The sequence below is a fragment of the Phasianus colchicus genome, chromosome 13 (assembly GCF_987193195.1).
Source record: "Phasianus colchicus chromosome 13, bPhaCol1.hap1.1, whole genome shotgun sequence".
NCBI classification, from domain to species: domain Eukaryota; kingdom Metazoa; phylum Chordata; class Aves; order Galliformes; family Phasianidae; genus Phasianus; species Phasianus colchicus.
In genome coordinates, this window is record NC_143448.1 from 957,178 (window position 1) to 981,939 (window position 24,762).

Genomic DNA, 24,762 nt, shown 5'->3' on the forward strand with positions numbered 1-24,762 from the left:
TCATGCTGCTGTTAACAAAGTGAACTTGGTTTCAGATAGCTGTGTTCTGTTATTCTGCCGTATCTTTCCCACTTTCAACAGAAAGATTGGGAAATGAAAATTTTATTCAATGAATGATTGTTAAGATGCAAAACTTCTAAATCTTTCTACCCATTGCTTTTAAAAATCAAATCCTACATTTATGCTAACACTTCTAATATCTAGGCATGGCTGAAAAGTGCTCTGAGAGGCACAGTATGAGCGGATCAATGCTCTGTCACTACAGGGCGAATGTGGTATTGTCACCGCTTGCCAAACACAGTGCTTTTGGGACTGTTGGACAGTGAACAGAGAAATCCAGGGAGCTACAACCAAAGAATGCAACTGAGTTCATCCATGACAAGAGTGAAAGCTTTTATAAATCCTTTTTGGAACTCATTGTTTACTGTTGAACTTGCTGTGAGCCTGTAGGTGCTATTGTCTGAGTTCTGTACTTCTTGCAGCTGAGCTTCGTATGAGAGTCATCTTGAACAAGTTTTGAAAAGTGAATTGTCGGAAATAGCTGGTTGTCACTTACCCATGGCAATGAGACTTCCATATGCACACTCCCTGTTTGATCACTGTGTGTGACATGAAGTTAAAAGCTGGCTTATAATAGGAAAAGGATTTTCAGACACTGCTTGGTATTTTGAGGTCTAATAAAACATTCTGAACAGCATAGTTAGAATAAGGGTAAAGGTAAATGAACTTGGTGGTGGACTGTTAAGATGAGACAGGGAGGAGGAAGTGGGACAAGCGACATGGCCTTGTCACTGTGGGTAAGGGATGGCTGGCTGGCTTTGTCAGCATGAATGAGAGTGATCTAAAGCCGCAGACCTGAAAGGTTAGCATGGACTTATCAGTCTCCTGGAACTTCAGGGGTTGCCAACCCTGCAGCTATCAGTGAGAAAGGAAGCTGCAACAAATACAACTACAGGCAGGTTATGGTTTCTAGAATCTGTTACAATTATTAACTCAGTGTTTTGCACAAACATTTAATACTCACAAATTAATTGCGTCACATAGGATTGGGTAATTACTGTTTGAGTAGCTTCACATCTCCTTTCAGTTCTCTAAATAGATGCCTTTGGTGTAGTGATTGGCCCAAAAACAAACACATCCCAAAGAAATGGAGCAGGATGTACAGCCCACAGAGCCACAGGCTATCCTTCTTTTCTGAGACATTGGTGTTAATTGTGTTTTATTTACAGACATGAATTGGAGGACAAGCTTCTGGGCTTTCCCTCGTTAGAAGTAGAAGGAGATTGGACCAGCTCAGAGCTCTAGAAAACACTTACATACTCACTTATAATTTAGTGTTAATTGTATTTTTCCACACTTACAGCAAATGTATTCTAGGAAATACGAAGGCCTACTAAAAAGGGAGTGTGATCCTAGTTTGATTGACATCCGCTTTGCCAGGTTTCTTCCAAAGCCCTTCAGATTGTTTTCTTGGTGTCTTTTACTATATTACAAGCATCAAAATAATTATACGGGAAGACTGTTCCAAATGACCTTGAAATTAATTGGGATGCTTACCTTTGCTTCATTAGGCCTTTCCATTTAATGCAACATAGTTTGGTCCAGACCTCCCTTAAAAACAAGAGATATTCCAAAAGTAAGTCTTCAGGAATGCTGGCAGGCACCTTCTCCCACCAACAACCTCATTCTCCTTGGTGTTTCAGATGAGGAGATTGAGCTGGGTAATTAACATTGAGCTGGGTAATTAACATGTACGATCTGTATTTACAAGCTGAAAAAATGTTTGGTTTATCCCCTGACAGCTGCCTTGCTCAACTCTAAATGAAGTTAAATGAAGAGGAAAAACAACCTAGTTTTCATGAAAAATGTACTTGTGAAGGCAAGGGACTAGCTGGCTATGGCTGAGTGCAATCCTGGCAGCGATCTCTTGGTACCATGCTTCCTTCCATCCCTCACTGATACTCAGCTCTCAGCCAGAAAGAACTCCCTCCTTCTGGATACCTAATAGGAGCCTTTGTTATAATGAAACTCTTAAACCTGAATTTCGGGCTCGTTTTAACACGTTAGCCTTCATGTGGGTTTTGAGCCTCTTTCAAAACATTTTTGAGGCATTTAAATAAACAAAGCTGCTAGGTTTTCTTTTTAAATCAGATGGATGTGGGGAACCTGCTGACTTCCCGAGAATCAATGCAATATGCTGTGATCTGTATTCCCAGTCTTTTAAAGAGGTTCCTTACAAGCAATGCCCAGCAGGCTAGGATGTGTGACGTGACACATCCCGCCGCCAGCTGAAGCTGGTTGCAGCTGAAGCCTGCAAGTTTCCTCCAAAGAGCTGCTGCATCTGATCAACAGGAGTTGGCTTTACCTTCCTTAAGGCTCTTTTTCTGTTTCTGCCAGCTGCAACCAGTGAACCTGTTGCCTTGTGCTAGGCACTTTCTCACAGTGCAAAACACTTTGTTGCAAGCTGCTTGAATATCTTCTCTGCTCCGCTGAATATATCAATACTATTCCCAAAGTATGTTATTGAGCAGCAGACTTCCAAAGACTTTGGCAGAATGTTTAAAGGATTGGAGTTGATATAAAGTAGAAGAGGTTTGGCATGGAGTTCTGCCTGACTCAGTTGTTCCATTTCCCAACAGTCATAGATGTAAGCTCTCTGCTTCATGGCATGCTGCTTTTGATGGGGTCACACCTATGCGCAAGGGCACAAAGCCTGTTTTTACAAATCTAAAAATGTATACTGCTTCTTCGCTAAAGAAATAAAGAACAGTGAAAAATCATTTGGTAAGTCTGAGTAGGGACTTCTGTAGTGGGAAAAAACCCCTAGCATAGTTGTAATGTATAAGTCATCTGAAATACATAGCAAGAGTTGGATAGTGAAATCACCACCCACTTCCCAGCACATTCAGTTAATTATTATTTCTAGATGGTTAGGAAGAGTGGGAGAGAGTGGATAGATGTTTAACAGGATGACCTACTAAAGTTCATGGAAGTCATTTCTTGGTACAGGGTAAAGATAAGATCAGAACCAGTGGGACAAACATGCCTCTGGAATAAATGAGGCATGCAAATAGTATTAACACTAAGTTGAACCAACTTGCTCCAATAGACTGCTGGATTTGTTTTAATACTCACATATGGAAAAAATATGCAAATTTTCAGTAGAAGATGCTGGAGAGAATTGCAGTGTCCTGGAGAGACATGAAACTGAGAAATAAGGGGTCTACAAAGATGCAGGAACACATTCTCATAGGTTGTTCCTATATTGTCCTATTACACAGTGACAAAAGTTTTTTTACATTCATCTGACAGTCAAATCTATGTGACACTCTGTCAGACTCCAACATTTGACCTGATGTGAAGTTTTGATTCAGCAATGAACTTGAGTATATTCTTCGTACTGAGCACTGCAGCAAAACCACTCCTCAGCAGAAGCACGTGATCACGTGCCTACCCTCAGACACGGGTTCTTTTGAAATCACACTTATACCCAAATTCAAATTAAAATCCTTAAGACAGAAAAGGAAAGAAATTTAGGAAACCTTTCAAGACTGATAGTGAAAGTTCTTGCTACTTTGCAAAGCTGCTTAAGTGCAATTTTTAACTTTCTGAAATAGCTGTACTCAATATTTGCAGGCTGAATTGAACAGTTAAAGTGCCAGGCATGTTCATGCACTAGTGGTAGTGGTTTTGCGAAATTATATACAAAAATGAAAATTCCTTTTAGAAAGAAAGCATGTTCCTTTGCATGATTTTTAATTGTAAACTGGGCGAAAAAAAAAAAAAAAAAAAAATCTAGGAATTAAGGCTTGTGTTACAGCTATCAAAGACATCAAACACAAACAAGTTGAGAAGTGCCACATGGCTCATTTTTGTTACCGAGAGATTTATATAAATATGTTTTCTGACTTTTTTTCCATGATCACAAGCAGAAAGGCTTTTAATGTAGCTCAGTGGGCTTTATAGGAGTGAGAAAAAGGTAGGGAAAGACTGCAGGGAAGAAGAATGCGGATATAATGTAGACCACAAGGGAAGGTTGGCTAAGAGGCAACAGATGGAGGGTGAAATAGTACCACAGTGACTTAGTTGGCATTGTTAGCCTGAAATGGAGAAGTAAAACTCAGAAGAAAGGTCATCAGGAAGGGCTGCTTTCCCAGGAAGCCTGCATGCAAAGAGTATTTAACATTGCAGTGTTGAAGCAGACACATTTAACAGTTGGCTCTCCCAGGCTCAACATCCTTGGCAGTGTTTACCAGTTGTGGTAATGGTGGGAAGTACTTTGGAGGTCATGTGTGTTACCTTGATGCTGCTTAAAATCCTCTGTCTTTTTCAGGCAAGCTGAGGGTTCAGTCCATCCACTGGCTTTGTATGTACTCCATCTCTTTCAAATATGCATAAATAGCAGCCATTTCTTATGCAAACCCAGAAGTGACCTTGCATAAGCTCTTCTTGTATATACTTTTTTCCAGGTGAAGGAATAAGAGCAGATCGAGATCTGACCAGGGTATGGAGTGCAACATGAGCTCTCTGTGCTTCTCTGCTGTGTTTACTGAAGGTCACTTCCCTCCTGATGTACAAGGTGAGAATATGTTTCCTCCCACACATGCCCTTCAATTTTACTGAGGTTTCTTTGTGAACAAGAAGCATTCAGAAAGTCTCCAAGGCTTTCCATTCAGCTTTTTTTCAGGCACGTGGGTGACTGCATTGGTCTGAAAAACAAACTGTGCAGTGCTTCTGCATTATCATATGACACCAAGTTGGCTGGAAGTGTCGATCTGCCTGGGGGTAGCGAGGCCCTACAGAGAGATCTGGACAGGCTGGAGAGCTGGGCTGAAGCCAATGGGATGAGGTTTAATAAGACCAAATGCCGGGTTCTACACTTTGGCCACAGCAACCCCAAGCAACGCTACAGGCTTGGGGTGGAATGGCTTGAAGACTGTGTAGAGGAAATGGACCTGGGGGTGTTGGTTGACGCTCGGCTAAACATGAGCCAGCAGTGTGCCTGGGTGGCCAAGAAGGCCAATGGCATTCTGGCTTGTATCAGAAGCAGTGTGACCAGCAGGAGTAGGGAAGTAATTGTTCCCCTGTACTCAGCTCTGGTGAGGCCGCACCTTGAGTATTGTGTCCAGTTCTGGGCCCCTCACTGCAAGAAAGACATTGAGGCCCTGGAGCGTGTTCAAAGAAGGGCAACAAAGCTGGTGAGGGGTCTGGAGCACAGGCCTTATGAGGAGCGGCTGAGGGAGCTGGGATTGTTCAGTCTGGAGAAGAGGAGGCTCAGGGGAGACCTTATTGCTCTCTATAACTACCTGAAGGGAGGTTGTAACGAGCTGGGGGTCGGCCTCTTCTCTCGTGTAACTGGTGATAGGACTAGAGGGAATGGTTTCAAGCTTCGCCAGGGAAGATTCAGGCTGGATATTAGGAAATACTACTTCTCTGAAAGGGTGGTCAGGCACTGGAATGGGCTGCCCAGGGAGGTGGTGGAGTCACCGACCCTGGAGGTGTTCAAAGAACGTTTGGATGTTGTGTTGAGGGATATGGTTTAATGAGAACCATTGGTGACAGGTGGATGGTTGGACTGGATGATCTTATAGGTCTTTTCCAACCTTAGTGATTCTGTGATTCTGTGATATAAGTTCACGCTTTTGCCCAATTCCTATGTGTTGTCTCACACTATGGCACAAGTCCAGATGAGGAAGCTCAGCCAGAGCTAGCTTGAACTTGAATCTGAGGTCATCTGAGATACTCCTGTGAGAGCATCAGCTCAGTGCTTGCTAGCAGCAAAGAAAATCCAGTGCTGCATAACCCTATAGCTCACCTGTCCATAGAGAACTCTATGCTACACTCCTTCTATCATGGCAGGATATGAAAAAAGGGAGAGGTCTAGAGGAGACAAACCAGGTTGATAGAAGGTATGGAACAGTTTATGTCTTGGGAATAAGTCAGAATAAATAAATATATTATAAATATATTTACAATTTTATGTATTGTAAATATATTATAAACAAATAAATATATTGCCTGCAAATTTTCAAATGGAATGCATAGAGTTACAATCAGACATTCAACTCAAAGAAAAATGTGACCATGTCTCTCTACTAGACTTCCATACGACCAATCTTACCAGAGAGAAACATGCTTTGTTTCACAATCCCGCCTTATTTGCACCATCGCTTTTGGGCAGTATGTACGTTTGTGAACAACTCTTTTCAAGGATGAAGCAGAAAGAGAAAAATTAGATCAATAATGAGCACCTTGGGAACTCGCCAAGAATTGCAAACACTTCCATCAAACCATACTGATGCATTAGTTTAACAAAAACAAGGTCAAATAATATCCCATTAGCTTTGTGTTCATGTTGCCTTCTTTTTTTACGTTTTAATTTAAAGGGGGAAAAAAGTGTTATCACTTATTTGTGTTAACTATATTATATATTTTATATGCAGCCTAAGACAACAACTCTTTATTCAGTGCGGCCCAGGTATTCCAAAGGTTGGATACCCATGCAGTCATCAGGCTCTTTTGGTAGAGGTTTTATTCGATCATTCCAATTTATCATTTTCAATCCAGACAAGTACTGACTTCTGAGAATCAGAAGTACGTCCTCCTCGTGCCTGCAGTTTCTCTGTAGATAAGCAGAAAAACTGGGGCATGCTGCAGTCAGTCTGACAGCTGCCAAAAATGCAAGTGATTCATAAATATGTTCTTTCTGTGTGATCATTATTGGTAAGGGTGTAGGACTAATCTGGAGTCTCTCATCACTAGCCTAGAAATAGCTATTTGGTTTATAAAGGCAAGACCTGCAAAAAGCAGACCAAGAGCAAAAAATTGCATGCGAAGCAGGAACAGTAAATTTTAGTGAAATAGCTTTGGAGGAAGAGCTGGGAGAACACCTTCATTGACATTCCTAAGAAAACGATTTGAATGAGCTTTTCGGGCCATCATGGTTCTTATTCTGCTTGATGCTGAATGGAATTTCTCACCACAGCAGCACTGCATTATTGCTTTTCATTGACCTATGCTCAGTTTTGACCTCTGCTGTGAGTGAAAATGGACAATTAACATATAAATGTGGAATTGCACAGACCATTTCTGACACAAATATATTCATTACTGAATAGCTTTATTCTTGTGCAGTCATCCTGCCTTTTTACTGCAAATTCACTGTGCCAATTCACAGAAAATATTTCACATCCAATGTGACTCCAGAATACATCCAGGTACTGCAAAACAGCACGTGCTGTCTTACAGCAGAAGGCAGCTCCTTTCATGTTCCAGCCTCCTTAAACTAGTTTAGGCAACAGTTACAGATGGGAAGCCTTGACCTATGAAATATTTTTGTTGTACTTTAATGCATTACTGTTATACTGTGACTAAGTGATAAGATTCTCTCTGGAAAAGATACCGGTTTGCCCAGTTTTATGCAGAGCAGTTCCAATGGACTTTAACTTTCACACCTAGCAGTCAACACTGCAGCATGTATTGCTCTTGTGAGAGGGAAATTGGGCCCTAAGAAACTTATTTTGGATGTATTACTTGAGCTGATTTTTCAGTTTGCCTTCAAGCCCTGTGTGAAGGAAGGGACTTGCTAAAGTTCTGAAATCTCTTAGAACTTCCTACAGACTTTTAAAGTTACAGGGGAAATAAAACGCTGCAGTCAGGTACATCAGAATTAGTGAACTGGATCTGACCAGCATCCACCTTTCACAGCCAGTATCAGCTGTTCTGAGGATGATGAACGTCATCCTGCAGGCTGCTAAGCAAGTAGTGGGTTAACTAGCACGGTCCTTTGCTCATCCCCCACAGACAAAACTGGTGTGTTCTGCTGCAGAAATGCCTGTTTTTCTTTGAGGAAGTCTACCATGTTGGCTATTTCAGCTCCTAGTACTACTTACTCCTTTCCCAGTTTAGAATTGCCTGTGTTTGATATTCATTGTTTTTGCCTTGAGAGAAAACGTACAGAAAATACATCCAGTGCTCAGAGGCTCTTGTTTCAAGGGTTCTTTGTTAGTTTTTCTTGTTAGGAAAGCAGGAATGTTACCTTCTGTGGGGTATTTTGTGCTTTGGGTGTAGGCTTTCCAGGCTGCTCAGTCTGGCACATCATAATGTAATGCAGCAGCAATTATACTCCGCTATTTGTTGCCAAGTACCAGTATAGATAGAGAGCACATGGCTGAACATTGACTGTAGCACAGCAGAAATTAAAGGCTGTCTTCAGCCCATCCTCTTATCCTGCACTCTTGTAAATGTTTATGAATATATTGACGTTAAGATAAGAGGAAAATTTCCTACCAGCTTCATCTGCAGTTTAATCTTTGTCCAGGTCATAGCTGCTGTTTGTTTGGAGTGAAAGTGCATGTGTTTACCTTTTCCCTAAACCTCATCCATCTTGAGATCATCAGAATTCTGAGTGCAACGCATGGGAGCTGAGCTTTCCTCTGCTTGTTGTACTGAGGAACAACCATTCAGGAGAGGCCTGGTCCCAGAAATCATGGATGGCCACATTCCTTAAGCCAAAGGACTGCACCTCTTCACAGCCTACATTTTTTGAAAGGAAGCCTATGTGCTGGGAGGTACAATGCACACTGGATTTGGTTGTTGTCACCATACACTGCGATCAGGGGAGAGGACAGTGACCCTGGCCTCTCTCTAGAGCTTGGCTAGGGGAAACACATGAGTAGCCATCCAGCACATTGCTTCTGTACACAGACTCTTTGTATTTCTGTGAACGACTCACTGCTATTTCACAGTACAGTGGAGTGTTTTGTATGGGCTAGAAATATCTTCTTCAGGGGGTTTGTTCAGCATAGCTAGATCTCTGCTAACATTCTCTATTACTGCTCCCTTAGTTAGCTTGAGTAAAGAAGGTTGCTCTCAGCAAGCACTGGAGTGCCCCAACAAAGTTTGGTTGCAGTTGCTGAAGGTACAGCTGCGTAAATGCAGACAGTGAAGCTCCGTAGCCCTTCTGGTGGTGTGATCCATTCTCACTTCCCCACGTTTATTTCTTAACAGATGAGGCATTGGTGGAAGTGGGAGATGCCTCTGGACAGTGAAGACTGGCTTGCTCCCGTGGTTTGAGGAAGACCACCCTCTGAGAACAGACGGGGAGATAATGACTTCAAGCTGAGGGCAGGGGAAAAAAACATAAAAGTCATTATTTTTAGAATAGTTCCAGCAAAATACAAGGTTTTGATCTTTATTTTCCTCAAACAATTTTCAAGGGCACTAGACAGAACCATTTCAATCATTTATCTGACTAGAAGGTCAATATCCTTTTGAACAACAGGTGAATAGGGTGAACTTTTATTTCTCGCCTCTTGGACTCAGCTGCCTAAATACTGCCAAAAAAAGCATATATACAGGACAGATGTGGCCATGACAGAGGCACAGAAAACTAGGGCACAAGCTCCGGGTCAATTTTTTCTTTAGAGAATGCCATGTGAATGCACAAACACATGTAGGAAGTCACAAGAACTGGGTCTCCCCTTGCAAAGTTGCCTGAGCTGCTGGTTTTTGTTTGTTTGTTTGTTTTTTATCAATCCCAGCAATCCTCTGTCTTCCCCATGGCTTCCGTACTCAAGTCATCCAGCGAAACAGTGCACATCAGAGATCAGAGATCCAGCTGTTGTGAGAGACGGTGTGGCCACAGCCTGCCCCTTCTGATAGATTGCCAGGACATCTTCAGGGAACATCCTGCTGGATTATTTTTTTTCCTTGCAAAATGAGGTCCAGATTGTGTTGTTGGTGTCAAATGTGGGTTTAGTTTGTCTGACTCTAAAAAAAAAGGTAAAATGTTTGAGTACCAATGTGACACCATTTATCATCATTAAATATGCAGGTTTTAGTTTTGGTAAGTAATTTAACGTAGAGTTTTGTAGGTGAAAACTTTCCACTGTAAAAGTGGCAATCATTTTGGCAGCAGAAGTTAAGCTAGATTTCAGATACTGCATGGAGATCACAGAGAACTGAAACACTTGGTCAAATGTTTTAATATTTGTGCAAGGCTTTGCCTCATCTGCAATGGAGAGGCTGGTGGGAAGTACTGAAGTGCTTAGAAAGTTCCCCTAAACAGAAGGCATGCAGAATTTAATGTTTTGTTTTTTTTTTTTTTAACTGTAATTTAAAGAAACACCAAAGCATCAAAGCACTGTTGTGACCCAGAGGATCACACTGGGAGTGTTCCTGTGATTACTGAAAACCAGCAGAACATGAAGTTCTAATATGCAAAACAATGTAGTGTGCTGTGATAATCTGGCACCTTACATCTGGCCAGAGGGGAGGGTGGTATGAGAGGTTCTGAGACACACATCCTGCCACCAGCTGTCAGGATCAGAGGGACAAGCAACACATTCTGACACTGGGGAAGCATTGTTCCTTCTGCTCCCCCAAAGCAGAAGGCAGTAGAAACAGGGCCATCTGACAGGTTTCACCTGTAGGGTGTGGGTGAGCATAGCTTCTTGGTGACATGAGATGTTAAGTCACTTGGTAACAAGGAAACCCTTTGCAACAGGCGCAAAAAGAACAGCATTACAGGTCTGCTCATGCTTTTTGGCATGTTTTTTGCATTTTACCTTGGTCTAAGGTGATATTGACTTCTTCTGGGAACTGTATCATAGCTGCCCAAAAGGAAAACAAACAGACCTTGGCAACAAATGCACCCATGATTGGCAGTACTGTGAACTGTAGGGTATGACTTGAAGGTAAAGTGAGCAGCTCCCAGTGAAGGCTGTCCCTGTCCCAGCAGCCCCAAACCTTTTTGGGCCAGGACTGAAGTGTGATACAGCATGTTTTGAATTCCCCTCTGCACACTGATGAGGAATCGTTTGCCCCTCTACTGCTGCAGTATGTGGAAGGCTCGCTGATGTGGAAGCCAGTGTAGCCCTCTACCTCCATGTTTCTGCCTGTACAGATGAAGGTAGAATTGATTCTTTATGTTATCTGAAGACAGTTTGTAATGTTATGGGTCTTCGCTTCAAAAAAACCAACTTTCATTTAGAAACTTTTCACAAACTGTAACATAAACATTATATTGCTTTGGCCAGATCATTTCATGTTTTAATCTGGATTAGTATTTTTTCTGGATTGTTTGTTAGAGGCTACAAGTTACTGTATTATTTTTGGAAGAGGGAGAATGAGAAGCCCGTACAAAATTGGATTTGATCTTCTATTTGCCGGATAGGTCTACTTGTCCCACATGACACAAAGATGTGGAGTCCTTGGCGCTGAGCTGAGCGCAGTGCCAGATACCTCAGTGCAGGCATCTGTGGACTGCTGGGACGGTTTTTTCCTAGAAAAATCTGAAGCCCTCTAAAGAGGCTGCATAGTGTGTTTGTCAGTTTGTACACAGAAGGGAGCTGGGACTGCTTGTTGAATGCATGCTCACAGACAGCTATGAACAGAGATAATGCAAAGTCATGCTGGAGACCTACATAAGAACTTACTTCCTGGGCACGTATTAATCTGAATGATACTGCGTACAATGAGTAAGGAAGAAAATACAGCATACCTTTGTAGATCAAAGGCTGGTTGCCAGTGGAAGTGCAGATAACACAGACTGATTTTGGAAAGACATCCTGGTCTTTCTAGCAGATGTAATGTTAAAGAGATTGTAGTTTTCCTAAACCTAGTGGGAAACGAAGAGAGCATCTCATCTTGTATGCGGAGGTCAATTTTTATTTCTGCAGATGTGCACACACAAGTATTCCTGGTTTTACTGTTTATAAAGCCTGTCAAGCCATTGAATGGCTTCCTATTGCATCTATGCTGTGAGCAAGTACTGACTAGAACATGTTTGTTCTGAAACTTTTGAACATGCAATATGGCAATATATTAAAGATACCTTTTGAAAACATTAATAACAGGACAGTTGTTAAGTCACCTATCCTAACAAATGCCTTTGTTTCTCTGGCAATTTAATTTGTCTGGACTGATACTGATCATGTTTGTTATCTGCCAATAAATATATGCCTGGGTTATGCATATAAATGCCTTTGCTCATGTTAAAAAATATCAGTATGAGTTACTTAATGGTACTGTGCAAGTGCTACCGTGGACAAAGGCCCAGACAACTTGAAAGAGACCTTAAGGAAAAAGAAACAAACAAAATCCCCTCAGTTCAGCATACTATTTTACGGAGTTGGATTATGAGAGGAGTCAATGGCTTTGTATTTGTCAAAAACATGATTCTGGTATAATCAAAATATGTTACACAGCATCACACTTTGATGTGGGTCTTAAGAGCATAGAATTTTCTCAAGAGTTGTTTTCATCTTTAATACCACATTGTGGAAAGAAAAAATCTTTGAAGTAAGGAGTTTAATTCAAATGATTACATCAGAAATAAAAATTCAGATCAGGGATCTCTGCGTAGAAGAGGTCTAGGAGATACTCTTCTGTTGAATAAACTCTCATATGTCTGTACTTGATTAATACCAAGCTCAATACATGTTGAATGCAGATTGCATTTTGAATTCTGCAAAGTGACACTCAAAATACTGAGTAGAGCTAAGCAGTGACTCCTGATTTAAGAGCCACTGATGAGCAGCGGCCCTGTCAGCAGCTTTCTTCCTTCATGGAATTCAGAACAAAAAAATAAGACCAACCGCCCTGTTGGAAACTGATAGTATCTGGTTTCCCTGAGATGCTAATGAAAATACCTTGGTTGAATACAGAATACTTCCACCAAAATCTTACAGGCTGCTACTTAGGAACTGTCTGACAGAGGAAGTGTATTGTAACATTATTATAATATTAAATACTAGAGAAAAATGGGGAAAGTAGAAGAAATAGAGCAAGGCATTTGAATACTGTGTCATTTACTCCTCTTGAACTTGATGCATGTAAGTTGATATTGGTGGCTCTGGGTGACTTCACACTTCCCACACATAGCAGGATCCTGTCTGGCAGTGCACTCAGCAGTTCTCGTACACGTTGTCTCCATGTGTATGAACTGCTTCTTAACGGAAGATGAAACTGAAACCACAAATACTGCCCAAAGTAGGTAGAAAATCATCAAAAGTTCCCTTGCCATTTGTGGCCAAAAAGATCAGCAGTTCTAAAGCATACAATGGTATCCTATAACTAATTCCTACAGTTAGCCTTTTTTTTTTTTTTTTTAATGCTCTTTTTGATACAGAGGAAAAATCTAGTTCTGCCACAAGAAGCATTACATTGTATTAAAATGTCAGATTTTAATTTGTCCTAAAGGCTAAAAATGAGCAGATTTCTTCTTCTGCCATACATGGGTCCTATAAACCTGCCTTTGCTGAAGTCATAGTCAGCTGAACATCACTAAAGAAAGGAAAGTTACTCAGAACCATTCATTCACAAGCTGGGAAGGGCAATATTCCTGCTGACTCATGCTTATAAGTATTTTCCTTGCTCCTCCTCCATTCATTGCAGCTCCACCTCTCATTTAGTGCCGGTAGCCTACTATATTTAAACGGCTGTCGTAGAGCAGAGGCAGTGTTAAGGCTTGTACTTTGGTTAGCTTTCTAGCTCTACGGGCATTTCCATCTAGAGCTTGCTTCTCACTAGACCTGCAGGTAAAGGTAAGAAGGCTGTAAGTGCCCTGCCTGTTGTACTGGTGCTTTCTGACTGTCGCAGGGATGTTTCTAGGAAAACGTGCTATTTTTCTGTGCTATAAGTTTGATTCTTTCCAAGGGCTTCCATTGTGTTTGTGAGCTAACTAGCCTTCTGTGCAAGAGTGAGAGTGCAAGTGGGGGAAAGGACTCCTGAAAGTTGTGGGAAAGTGTAAAACTTAAAAGTTACCAGGAAAGTACAAAATGCAAAAAGCATTGGGATTTCTGTTTCTTAAAAGCACTGAAGAACTTAAATAGCTATTGATGAAATGGATGAGTTGATGAAGAAATCAAGGTAAAGGAAATTGTATTTCTTTGATAGCATTCTTGTTTCAACCTGAGTATCACAGCAGCAGTGCTAGTCTCTTCTATTGCTTCCATATACTAATGACACTGTTCTTTTAAGCTTTCTCTGTGTTGTACAGGCCATGCTTTGTGGTTCTTACTTGAGCAAAAGTCCCACGGATGCTATAAGGAGAATTGCTTGCAGCTGACTGATTTAACTTGACCTTTTATTTCTGCTACAGAGGACTTAGTTCTATTGCCTTTGCTTTTTCTTTTGCTCACTTAACATCTGTTTCAGTTGTACAGCCTGAGAGCTGCCCTGGAGCTACCAGGGGCTCCACTCAGAGTTCTAGTCCCTATAGGCTCAAGTCTGTGTCAGGAAGGTATGCAGAGTTTGGTCCAGGATGAGCTGGAAGTTTTCCCAAGACTGAGCAATTATGTAACATCACATCAACGCTGGAATGTGTTGGAAGCAGCAAGGAGATGAATTGTGGAGCTTGCAGCATTCTCCCAAATGGAGAGGAGGAAAAACACTCATTTAAAGTAGGAAGCCTGCAGCAGGAGCCTGAGTAGTGATGGGTGTCAGTAAACTGACTGAATGTTTGAAGCTTGGGTCTCCCGTGCAGCTCAAGCTTGCATTCAGTTAACTAGCTTTATAGAGTTCACGTGAACTTCAGTGTGCTTTCCAATAGTCTCTGCAAGAACAGCTTTTCATCTGTTGCACTGATGAGTAGTATATGCAGTCTCCCAGCTATGAAATTGTGCATGAAATAATTAAAAAAAAAAAAAGAAACACGTTTAACTTTCCATGCCATTACAAGTAACACTGAACAAAAAATACCTTTGATACTCTGGACAGTTTTGCCCCCAAAGTCAACCATGTAGCCTATAGAATGAGAGTAGGTGTCAATAGGTTCAGCATTTTGCATTAAGCAGGAGACTTATTAACTATAAATTATGGAAATGGTAGCTTTAGGATGTGGATGAGACATTTCTAAATGGTAGGATAAACAGAAGCAAATCTGATAGTTAATTTTGTGCTGCTAGAATTGTCCAGCATAAAAACTTCAGGCAACAGAAGATGTCACACTACAATGGTCATAATAGGGTTTTGTGAACCCTAACAAGATTCACATCTTGAATAAAACTATGGCTACAAATGGTCATGCATGTGGATTGATCTAGGAATTTCATCAGAATAATAATTGTGCTCGTTTAGCCATTAAGGCTTAGTTTGATTCCAGCAAATGCTCCTTTTTCATGTGCCCAAAAGATAGGGAACAGAAGAGGAGGGTGACGTGAGGAGTAATCACCAAGCCCGAGGCTGCTGGCTTTGTGCTGCAGTTGGGGTGCGGTAGAGTGGCACGGAGCAGTGGCTGGGAGCCAAGCAACTTTCCCCTACAGCAAACAAGGCTGCCAGACTGACGTCCCGTGCCTTTTTTGTCCTGTTCAGGCTCTCCCAGAAAAGCTCTGGCGTAGACAGGCATGACAAGCTATCGGGCTCCTTCCAGCTCCTGCTGGCACCATTGCTGTGTACTGAGCTGGGTTGGTTCAGCAGCCTTGCTTCCAGCAAATATCTCACAGATGTTGCTGGATTACCACTGGGTGCAGAGTGCACGCAGTCTCCCCATGTGTGCTGCTGCAGACTGCTGAGGAGCAGAAGCCTTCCAGAGGTCTTGCTTCCCACTTTCAGATTCCCAGTAGTTTCACAGAGAGGAAAGATGCTAGGAAAAAATAAGAACTTATCTTATTCAGTGCAGCCACAGAGAGGTAATTATTTCTTACCATGGAGAAGAAACAAACCTCTGCCAGATAAGTGCTGTGATTTAGACTGATTTAAGTGAGCATCTTACTTAGTGGTTGCAACACTGTATTTCCCCTTTGATGCCTCAGATCATCATGGGTGCTGGCTTCTCCTAGTTTTGACTTTGGAGCTTTGTGGTAGAGAATTATCTGGCAATATATTCACAGGTTTTGGTTCATGTGACAAGCCTTACCCAAAAGGTTGGGAAAATGCTGGGCCAGTTAGGTGTGCTCCTGGTACAGGAGTGTGCCTAAAGGGATGGATGCATACCCCACACGGATGCAACATATGGAGAAATTCATCTTCTGTAGTATATACATCTACCTATGGGTCACAGCTAAGCTGAGAACTGGAGTTTCCAACTCTCTTTAAAGCTAGAAATTACTTGAAGGCATGGCTATTATGTCTTTTATGTTGTTCAGACAAAATGCATAAGAATGTCTTAAATTAATAGTGAGGTGGTAGTAAGCAGTAAGTAGGTGTTATTAAACTGTGATGCTAAACTTTGAACAAAGCTGCTAGTTCTACATTCTTCTCTATACTTGGATGAAGCCAATCCTCTTGGAATAGCTCTCGCTCCAGCCCAGGGATGGTCATGTCCTGCTGCTTGCCAAACTGTCACATCCTTGCAGGTGAATGCACCCAAGTCTTCTCCTGAAGCTTGGGATTCTTCAAATCCTAAACTTAGCAGTGGCTTTCTGGCTGCTCATTCAGTCACTGGGGCCTTACTGCATTCAAGTAGTTGCTGGTGACGTAAATCTCGGGCTTAAAGGGGAGCATGGCGTTTGTAGGATGGCATCTGCTGCAGTGCTTATGTCAAAGGCAGTGATGTGCCAGACCTTATGGGAGCATGCAGTGCACTCGCCAGAAATCTTGCTGTGCTTGGAAGGGGTGTGGAGAGCATGCCCTGCTGAACAGATTCCTGCCATTCAGTGGGTTTTGTCCTAACTTTCCAAATGAGAGTAACATTTTTAAAGGCTACCCTCTGGAGGATAACACAAAAGCTTTTGCTGAACTTTGAAAGTCTCTATTTTACTGTAGTAAAAGTAACTTCTGTCTTTCCTGGAGTAGATAGAGTAGAGACAGTGTAGTCTAAAAGTGGTTATTTAACATCATGGGATCCCTGCGGAAATGGCAAAAAAAAAAAAAAAAAAAAAAAGGTATGAAAACAAACCTTTGATTCCCTATCCAGTGAGTATTTTCATAACAAAATCAGATGTTTTGCACATTCCACTCTCATGACAACGTAGCCTCCAAGATAATATTGCTGCATATTTTGTTCAAACTTCTCAACTTTCTCAAACTTGAAACTCTTTTCTGGAAAATGAATTAAGAGGGCATCCACAGGTTCAGGAACCAAGTTAGCACTTCTCAAAGAGTTCTCTCTCAATGGAGCAGCTCATGTTTGAAACTGCAGCCAGGGGACTTCCTAGTAAATGCATGTGCAACTGTAAGAAGTGAAAAGTACTGGTGATGAATGAGGATCATGATAATAGTCCTTTTCCACGTAGGAGAGGCAGAACTGAAGTTTTCATTGACATGCTGCAACATGTCAGGTACTGCACTCAGAGCATTACTGACATCGCCAGCTGTCCTGAAGGAACTGAAGGCCATGTGGGAGAGAGAGATAAGAGTCCTCTCCTTTCTCTATGATATAATCTAGGAATCGTCCTTTCCTTTCTAAGAAGGGGAGAAGATAAGTAGTCCTGTCCTGAGGGTGGAAGCATAGTGTGATGATGTGCAGTGGAAGGATAACACTTTGGATCAGCTCTCTGCTGCGGTCTAGAGACAGTCACAGTTTTTCGTCAAGCAGAAATGTTTCAGAACTGTTCTGTTTCAACAGGTTGGCTCCTGGGCCTGAATGCTTCCAGACAGGGAGATGTATTCAGCATTGGGCAGGCACCAAAACAAGAGTGGATCCAAGCCAATTCCTGTGCTGATCATAGGTAAGCTTTATCTTATGTTCTCCAGCGCATTACTGCTTTGGACTTGTTGTCTTCAGCTTTTGTTCCATAGAATGGTACTCAAACCAGAAATAACTGGCCGTCATTTCTGGCGCTCTTCTCCGACAGCCGAGCTTCCTGCAGAACCAAATCTGAGTGGTAAGAAGTAGGGAACCAGGTATTCAGTAGCACTTCTTTATCATTATTTTCTTGGAACAAATTTGATAAACTTTTGGACTTGTGTTTATTTGGGCGTGCTGTTCTATTTGTTAGGTGTTTAGAAGGGTTTGGAACCCTGCTCTACCTGACCCACTGTTAGGTAATTACTTCACAGAAAGTTGATTAGTAGTGCTTGATTTAGGGGTTGAGTGGGTGGTTTGTATATATGCATATTTTCTTTTTGTTTCCCATTATTTGTTTAGGAAGTGTTACAAATGCTGTTAAAGTTTTGGGTTTTTTTTAAGATTTTTTTTTTAATCATGATGAATCTCTTGGGATGTATACTGATTTTATACAAAATTGAACAGAATGGTAACAAGCTGCTGTTTGTCATCAGTTTTTAAAAACAGGCTATGTAGTAACTGTGTTGCACCCCTTGTGAGAGTGAAGGTGTGTAGTGCAAGGTGAGCAAGCATAGGTGGTGAGAGATACCATGAGCTGTGCTCCAGCACAGGCACTGGACCCCAAGCTGTGCTTATGACCATCTATATCCAACTTAGCTATGGTTCGGAGAGTAAATTCTACACATGCATACTCAAGTGTTGTGCACTTGAGTGCTTAAATTTGTCTCAGGGACCTCCTAAAGCAAAGGACCAAGCTGAAATGTGTAATGTTCCATGAAAGCTGCAATTTAGTTTGCTTTTAATTTCTGGATAACTTTCCTGGGAGTGGAATATTCCAAACATTGACTTGTAGCAGACTTTGGCCCCAGTTGTGGCAGGCATAGCTCTTTGCACAGCTCAGGTCTCTGTTAGCCTGAGCCTCCCCATCTCTGGTGCCTGGAGAAGTGGCCTTTGCTCAAGTGGTTCACATGCACAGCAACGGGCACTGTGTCAACATGACCTGCTGCAGGCTGCTGTGTCACTTCAGCTCCCCTCCCCTCCATCATCAGTGCATTATGTAATGCTGGTTAGTCACTTCGTAGTGAGCAACTATGAGCCAGAGAGGCTGACAGCTCATCATGCAGGCACTGTGAAATATTAAACATTCTGGAGAATGGCCATGTGAAAAGTTTCCACAGGCTGCTCTTGCTGGGCTCTGCAGTTGCAGTCTTTCCACTGTCTGCAGGAGGAGGTCAGCTATCCAGCAATCAGTCAGAAGTGCTGTATTCTGAGGCACTCTTGGCATGGCAGACTTTTTTCCTTAACAGACTGCCTGCAGTACAGACTGGGGCTGATTCCAGTAAGTGACCAGTTTCCAGATCTTTAAAGCTGATGAGGAGTGACTGAGTTTGTCAGCAGGCCAGAGACTTCAAGCTTCAGATGGTGCTGGGGAGCAGAAGGGGGTACATGAGGGCAGACTTCCCCAGCTATGTCCGATAGGTTATTGGTAGCTTGAAAATACAAAGTCTTTCCTGTGTCAAAAGTGTGTATCTTAACCTTTGGTCAGGATACTTAAAGCATTTCTTAAAGGGCTGTACTGTCTGCAGGAGTAAAAAAATCTCCACTGTGTCTCTTCAGGGAACGGACCTTCTGGAATCTGTCTCTCATATTTGCTGTCGGGCTACACCCCTTACTTCAAAAGACACTCTCTTCATCCTCATCCCATTCTTCAGAGTAAACTAGAGGAGGCAGCGGATGTGTCCATTTTGGACCAGGTTTGTGTAAAGACAAATTGCTTTCTTAGCAGAAACTGTTTATCAACATTATGAAGCGCTCTGGGGGGGTTTATTGTAAGTGATGAATTCATCTGAATTTTCAGAGTGTGTAGAAAGCACTCAGACAGAATGAGTCTTAAGCAAAGCATTCTAGTTGTCCAAATTTCCCTCGTGTGAAGTGCCAGCACTGCTAAAATCCTCAAGAAAGTTCTCAGACAGTAACAGGGGCTGTGTACAATTAAATGAACTTCACAAAACTCCAAAAATGCTGCCTGGAAGTAGAGCCGCTGTAAACAGCTTGCTGCCTGGCAGGACACACATTCTGAGCATCTGATCTATCTCTTTTTAGGATTTGGAGTATCTGTCTGAAGGTTTAGAGGGAAGATCCAATAGCCCTGTGGCTCTTCTGTTTGATACCCTTCTGCGACCTGATACGGACTTTGGTGTGAGTGCAGAATCTGTGCTCACTTGGAGGCACGAGACTGACAGAGCCATCCCCCACCTGGTTCTTGGCAAGAACCCTCCAGGAGGTGCCTGGCATGTATGTGAACCAAAGCCTAACTGCTTAGATCTGTACGTTATAAAATAACTAAATGCATTGACTGGAGCGTTAAAGGTGCTCCAATATGCTGCTCACCCATGCTTGATTTTGCATGTATGAAGAGGTGAAAGAGCTTTAAAAGGGGTGAACAGGACTGGCATTTATATTTCCAGTTAATTGCTATTTTTGGAGAAAATGGATGGTTTCATCCATGCCAATGCATCAGATGAAATCATTGGCTTCTCATGTTGTGAGATATACTGAAACTTGAGTTACATTTCACTTCTTACATTAAATAACTGAAAGCTCTTTAACTGTTTCTTGTTCCAGTCTATTGAGGGCTCAATGATTACCCTGAGCAGAGGGGAATGGATGGGACTTCCAGATCTCCAGTTCAAAGACTGGCTAAAGCAAAAGAAAAGGTGAGATACCTGTGGTCTGATTTTTTGCAAGCATCCAGAGGCTATTTGGGAACCTGAAGTGGACTGGATTTCTTGAATGCAGCTACCTGTCTGTAATGGATAATTCTTCTGAGAGAAAGGTCACTGTCCCCATCAAAAGTCCATCCTGCATTAAGTGATTCCAGTTGAAGCTGGAGTGCTGGTTGCAATATGTCCTTCTAAATACTCAATGGGGCAATATTCAGAGTACAAGTTCTTCTGATCTGTTTGACTTCTATGGCTATTGCTACTGAGCCTAATGATGAATATAATGATCTGAGCTACTCCACAGCATCTCAGATGCTTCTACTCTGTAACAGTTGAAGCCTTAGAGTATAGTAATTGAAAGTGGGATAGCAGTGAGATGTATGAAAGAAAAGCGTGAACGAGTAACCATGTTCTTAGGGCTGAGATTTGTATTAAAAATTTTCCTTTGCCCAACAACCTCCAAATCTGATTACTAGCTCTATATATTGGGAATAACTTAGCTGAAGTCAGGGAAAATAGATAAGCCTCTTGTGGTAGTAACAGATTAGATGGCTCTAGGATACATTCAGTGGAAGAAGTGAGAAATTCCAGGCTCTTACTTAGCTGCTGCTTGACCTTTGTAATACATTGCAGGGGCCTCAGAAACCATAGAGCTACAGCAGAAGACATTGCTCAATACTACCAACATTATGTGACGAAGAAAGGGCTGCAGAAGAACTTTAGATGTGGGACTGTTGTAACCTCTGTGAGGAAAATGAGTGCAAAGAGCATCTCCAGCCATGCACAAGAAGATCTACAGAAGACTGACTCTCTCTGGAACTTCAGTGAGGAGAATATGGAGGTCTTTCAGGTGGATGGATTTGTCAAAACTGTCACAGGTGACAAGGAGCCCTTCACTGTCTATGCAGAGAACGTAGTCTTAGCTACAGGAACGTATGATAGTCCCACTTGGCTCAAGGTCAAAGGAGAGAACCTTTCCTATGTCCATCACCAGCTCTCTGCTCTAGAGGAAGCAGTGAAAAACAACAGTATTGGTATCACATCAGATCCAGTTTTGATTGTAGGTGCTGGTTTGACAGCTGCTGATGCGATTCTTTTTGCTCACCACTGTAGTATTCCAGTAATTCATGTTTTTCGGAGAAGAGTCAGTGATCCAGGTCTTATTTTTAACCAGCTACCCAAAATGATGTACCCCGAATACCACAAGGTCCATCAGATGATGAAAGAACAGTCAGCTGCTTGTGCGGGGCCCTATGAGTGCTATGTTAGCCTACCTGAGCACAACGTACTATCTTTTGGCAAGGACAAGAAGTGTATCCTTCAAGACAAGAATGGCTGCCAGAAAGCTTATAAAATTTCCATGGCTCTTGTTCTAACCGGTTCAAATCCCAGCCTCTCCTTTCTGCCAAATAATGGAATTGACTTGGCAATGGACAGCGACCAACCAGTCAATCCCAAGAGGAATCCCATAGATATTGACCCGTTCACTTATGAATGTACTCAGGAGAAAGGGCTTTATGCTCTAGGGCCTCTAGCTGGAGATAACTTTGTACGCTTTGTGCAGGGTGGGGCTCTGGCTGCTGCCAACTCTCTCTTAAGGAAAGCAAACAAAAATCCTCCATAACAAAAAAGGCCACCTATGCTAACAATGTCTGAATGGGTTACTGCCATTTTCAGAGAATTTAATATGTACATCCTTAAATGAGAAGCCCACTCTTGCCATTCTCCAGGATTATGCAAAGTTTTACTAAGTTTTTGCTGAGTTATTTGGAAAGGTTACGTCACCAAACAGAGTGAGTTTCATTCATGGCAGTAACTTCATTCCCAGGATATTCTGCTCCTTTTCTACGTAGCTGTGGATGTAGGCAGCAGGAGCATTGAACCTTCCTCCTGGAGAAGTGGAGGGTAAGGTAGCTCTTCTGTGTTAATACCTTCCCGGTTTCTGAAAATTGAATTGAGGAAGAATTGATGTCAGTTACTTCCAGACAGCAGGCTGACAGCTCTGCGTCTGTCAGTTTTCCAGTGTTTGTGATGAAGCAAGATAAGCCAATGCGGTTTTGATTGCTCCTGTGGCTCAGCTATATGTTCTTATTGGATGAAAACTCACTGGAAGAAGTGCAAATAAACTGGCACAGAAATACAGCCAAAAATGTATCATCTCATTGATGACACCAGCAACATGTAATATATAATATCCTTTTATTCAATAGTTCTGTAATGTTTGTTCTTCTTCTGGGAAGTGGTGACACTGATTTTACAAACATCCAGTTTGCCACTGTGCAGCTTCTTCTGCTAACTCTGCTATGGCCAAATTCTTGACAGCCGTTGCAGAGACAGCAGAACAAAATGGGAGCTGCTGGTCTGCCTTGAAGCTCTGCCCAGGCACTGAGTGGGGCTTCTGCTGCAGGGTGCTTCAGAGAAAAGCAATATGTCATGTACTGTAGTGTGAATTTCTAACATAATGTCATCTAATAATAATGTTGTGTATTAAGGGGAAATGGCACTGTCACTTTTTGATTGTTTATGGTAAATATTTTGATTTTTTTTATACTGGTTTTCTTAAAGAAATTTTTTAATTGACAAAGCATTTTGCTACATGCTTTCAATCAGAGTTTTGAATGAGCTGGGGATGGGTGGGAATGATGCCTTGTGTTACCAAGAGCATTCCCAACAGTCCTGCAAGGCCTTCTGTAGCTCTCTTAGAAAAAAAGATGAGAGTTATAGCTAATGTTATTAAAACAAAGGCACTCTGCCCCCTGCACTGTAATGAAGCTCACTGATGTGACAGGATGCTTCACAAAGCACTGGAAACCTGTATGCGTGGAGACAGTGGCTGTTCTGAAGTGAATGAGCCTCCAGTTGTGCAGGGAGATGTGTGAGGAGCCTGTCTGTAGTGTTACTGTATCACACTTGGGTGCCTTTGCCACTGACTTCAATGGAATATTTTTTCAGTAAAGTTATTTCAGACTTATTCTGTTTGTTGCTTTTAACTCTGACTTTAAATCTCTGACCAAGTCAAGATGATCAGCTTCCTGGCAAAAATTGGCGTGTGATTTGGGATGTGCATGTTGAACGTTGCCTTGTTCCCCTCTGTAGCAGCACAACGCCAGATTTTTGTGTGTTTGAGTACATTTCACTAAAATACCCTCTTCCTTCTGTGTGGCTGAGCCACACTACAAAGCCAACCTATTTGCCAAGCACTTTGTTCTTGCCTAGAAGGCTTTGATTTCTTCCCAGCTACCTGCTGTTTCCTCTTATCCAGACAGATTCCCATCACTGGAATCAAAGTTACAGCATTTGTGCTGATCAGTTCCCCATCCCATATCATGTTACTGTGATCTACTTTGCCCTGCACCAGGGAGCTCCTATCTAGGGTAGCTGTCTGCTTCAAGGGCTCGTGCTGCAAATAGCTGACTCCTCTGCTCAGGAGGGGTGAGCCAATTGCCTGCCCTGCTTAGGATTGCAAAAGGGTTTTCACGGCAGGTGCTTTGGAAATAGCTGCATTCTGCCCCAAGGGATGTCAGATGGCCTGAGGAGCAAAGCAGTGTTTTGCTCATCAACAGAGAGATGCCCTTGGGGCGAGGCTGCGTGGTGCTGACCCAGGCCTCACTCAGCCCTCTGTATCCAGGGAGACAAATATGAAATCTTGCTCCAAAACAGCAGCCATGGGAGTCAGTAGATGGCCGCTTTGTTATGTGTGGGACTCACCTCATTGGTAACCTTGGCCTACAACATGTGACAGGCACAAGGCCAAGGACGGTCCCTCCTGGGCCTCCTTTACACCATCATGCTGAGATTCTTGGCATTGCCCAGCAGCACTGGAAACTGCCACCACCTGAACAACAACAAGGAGTTAAAGTTCAACACAGTAATAAAGAGAACAGTGTGTTGTTATTTTTATTTTTTCTTGTACTGATGAGTCTTTGTAGTCAGGGCTGATGTGTTTTAAACAAACTCTTGGGTGTGGCTTAATGACTGTACAAGTCTCAACTCAGGTACCTCATGTTGTGCAATTTACTTTGTGCTCACAAACGTGCTGCCTCTGCTTTTGGCTTTGGTGAAGGTCTCAGGGGATGTTGGAGCACGTTCACAGTACCCTGCAATTCTTAGCGGAGCATCCTTCTCGTTAAAAATAAGATATCATCTCATTTCAGTAGGTATGGGGACACCTTTGGTTGTTCAGCACACACTTTTTGGCCATACATCTGTTTCTTTTAGAGCTCAGGGCTCTACCCGGGCCAGTCCTGGCCAGACAGCTCTGCTCATAAGGCCCACAGAGCATCCTGATACACTGCAAGCTCCACGCAGCCACCTATTCTATGGCTGGCTCCGAGACCTGCTAATATCCCCATTTACAGAGGCACAACA

General features: G+C 42.4%; 1 protein-coding gene across 4 annotated transcripts; it reads left to right on the forward strand.

Moving 5' to 3' along the window:
• Positions 1-3,894: 3,894 nt before the first annotated feature.
• Positions 3,895-24,294, forward strand: OSGIN1 (oxidative stress induced growth inhibitor 1). Of its 4 annotated transcripts, XM_090149678.1 has the most exons (8): positions 3,895-4,261; positions 4,334-4,366; positions 4,470-4,579; positions 17,510-17,612; positions 19,289-19,425; positions 19,775-19,966; positions 20,297-20,388; positions 21,028-24,294. In XM_090149678.1, exons 4-8 carry the CDS (start codon positions 17,528-17,530, stop codon positions 22,016-22,018), a joined length of 1,497 nt encoding a protein of 498 aa, XP_090005804.1. In that variant the 5' UTR covers positions 3,895-4,261; positions 4,334-4,366; positions 4,470-4,579; positions 17,510-17,527; the 3' UTR covers positions 22,019-24,294. The 4 variants fall into 4 exon arrangements, with proteins under 4 accessions (XP_090005804.1, XP_090005805.1, XP_031470979.1 ...); XM_090149679.1 differs by having other exon boundaries at positions 3,895-4,366; XM_031615119.2 differs by lacking the exons at positions 3,895-4,261; positions 4,334-4,366; positions 4,470-4,579 and adding an exon at positions 13,415-13,547.
• The last annotated feature ends 468 nt before the right edge of the window (positions 24,295-24,762 follow it).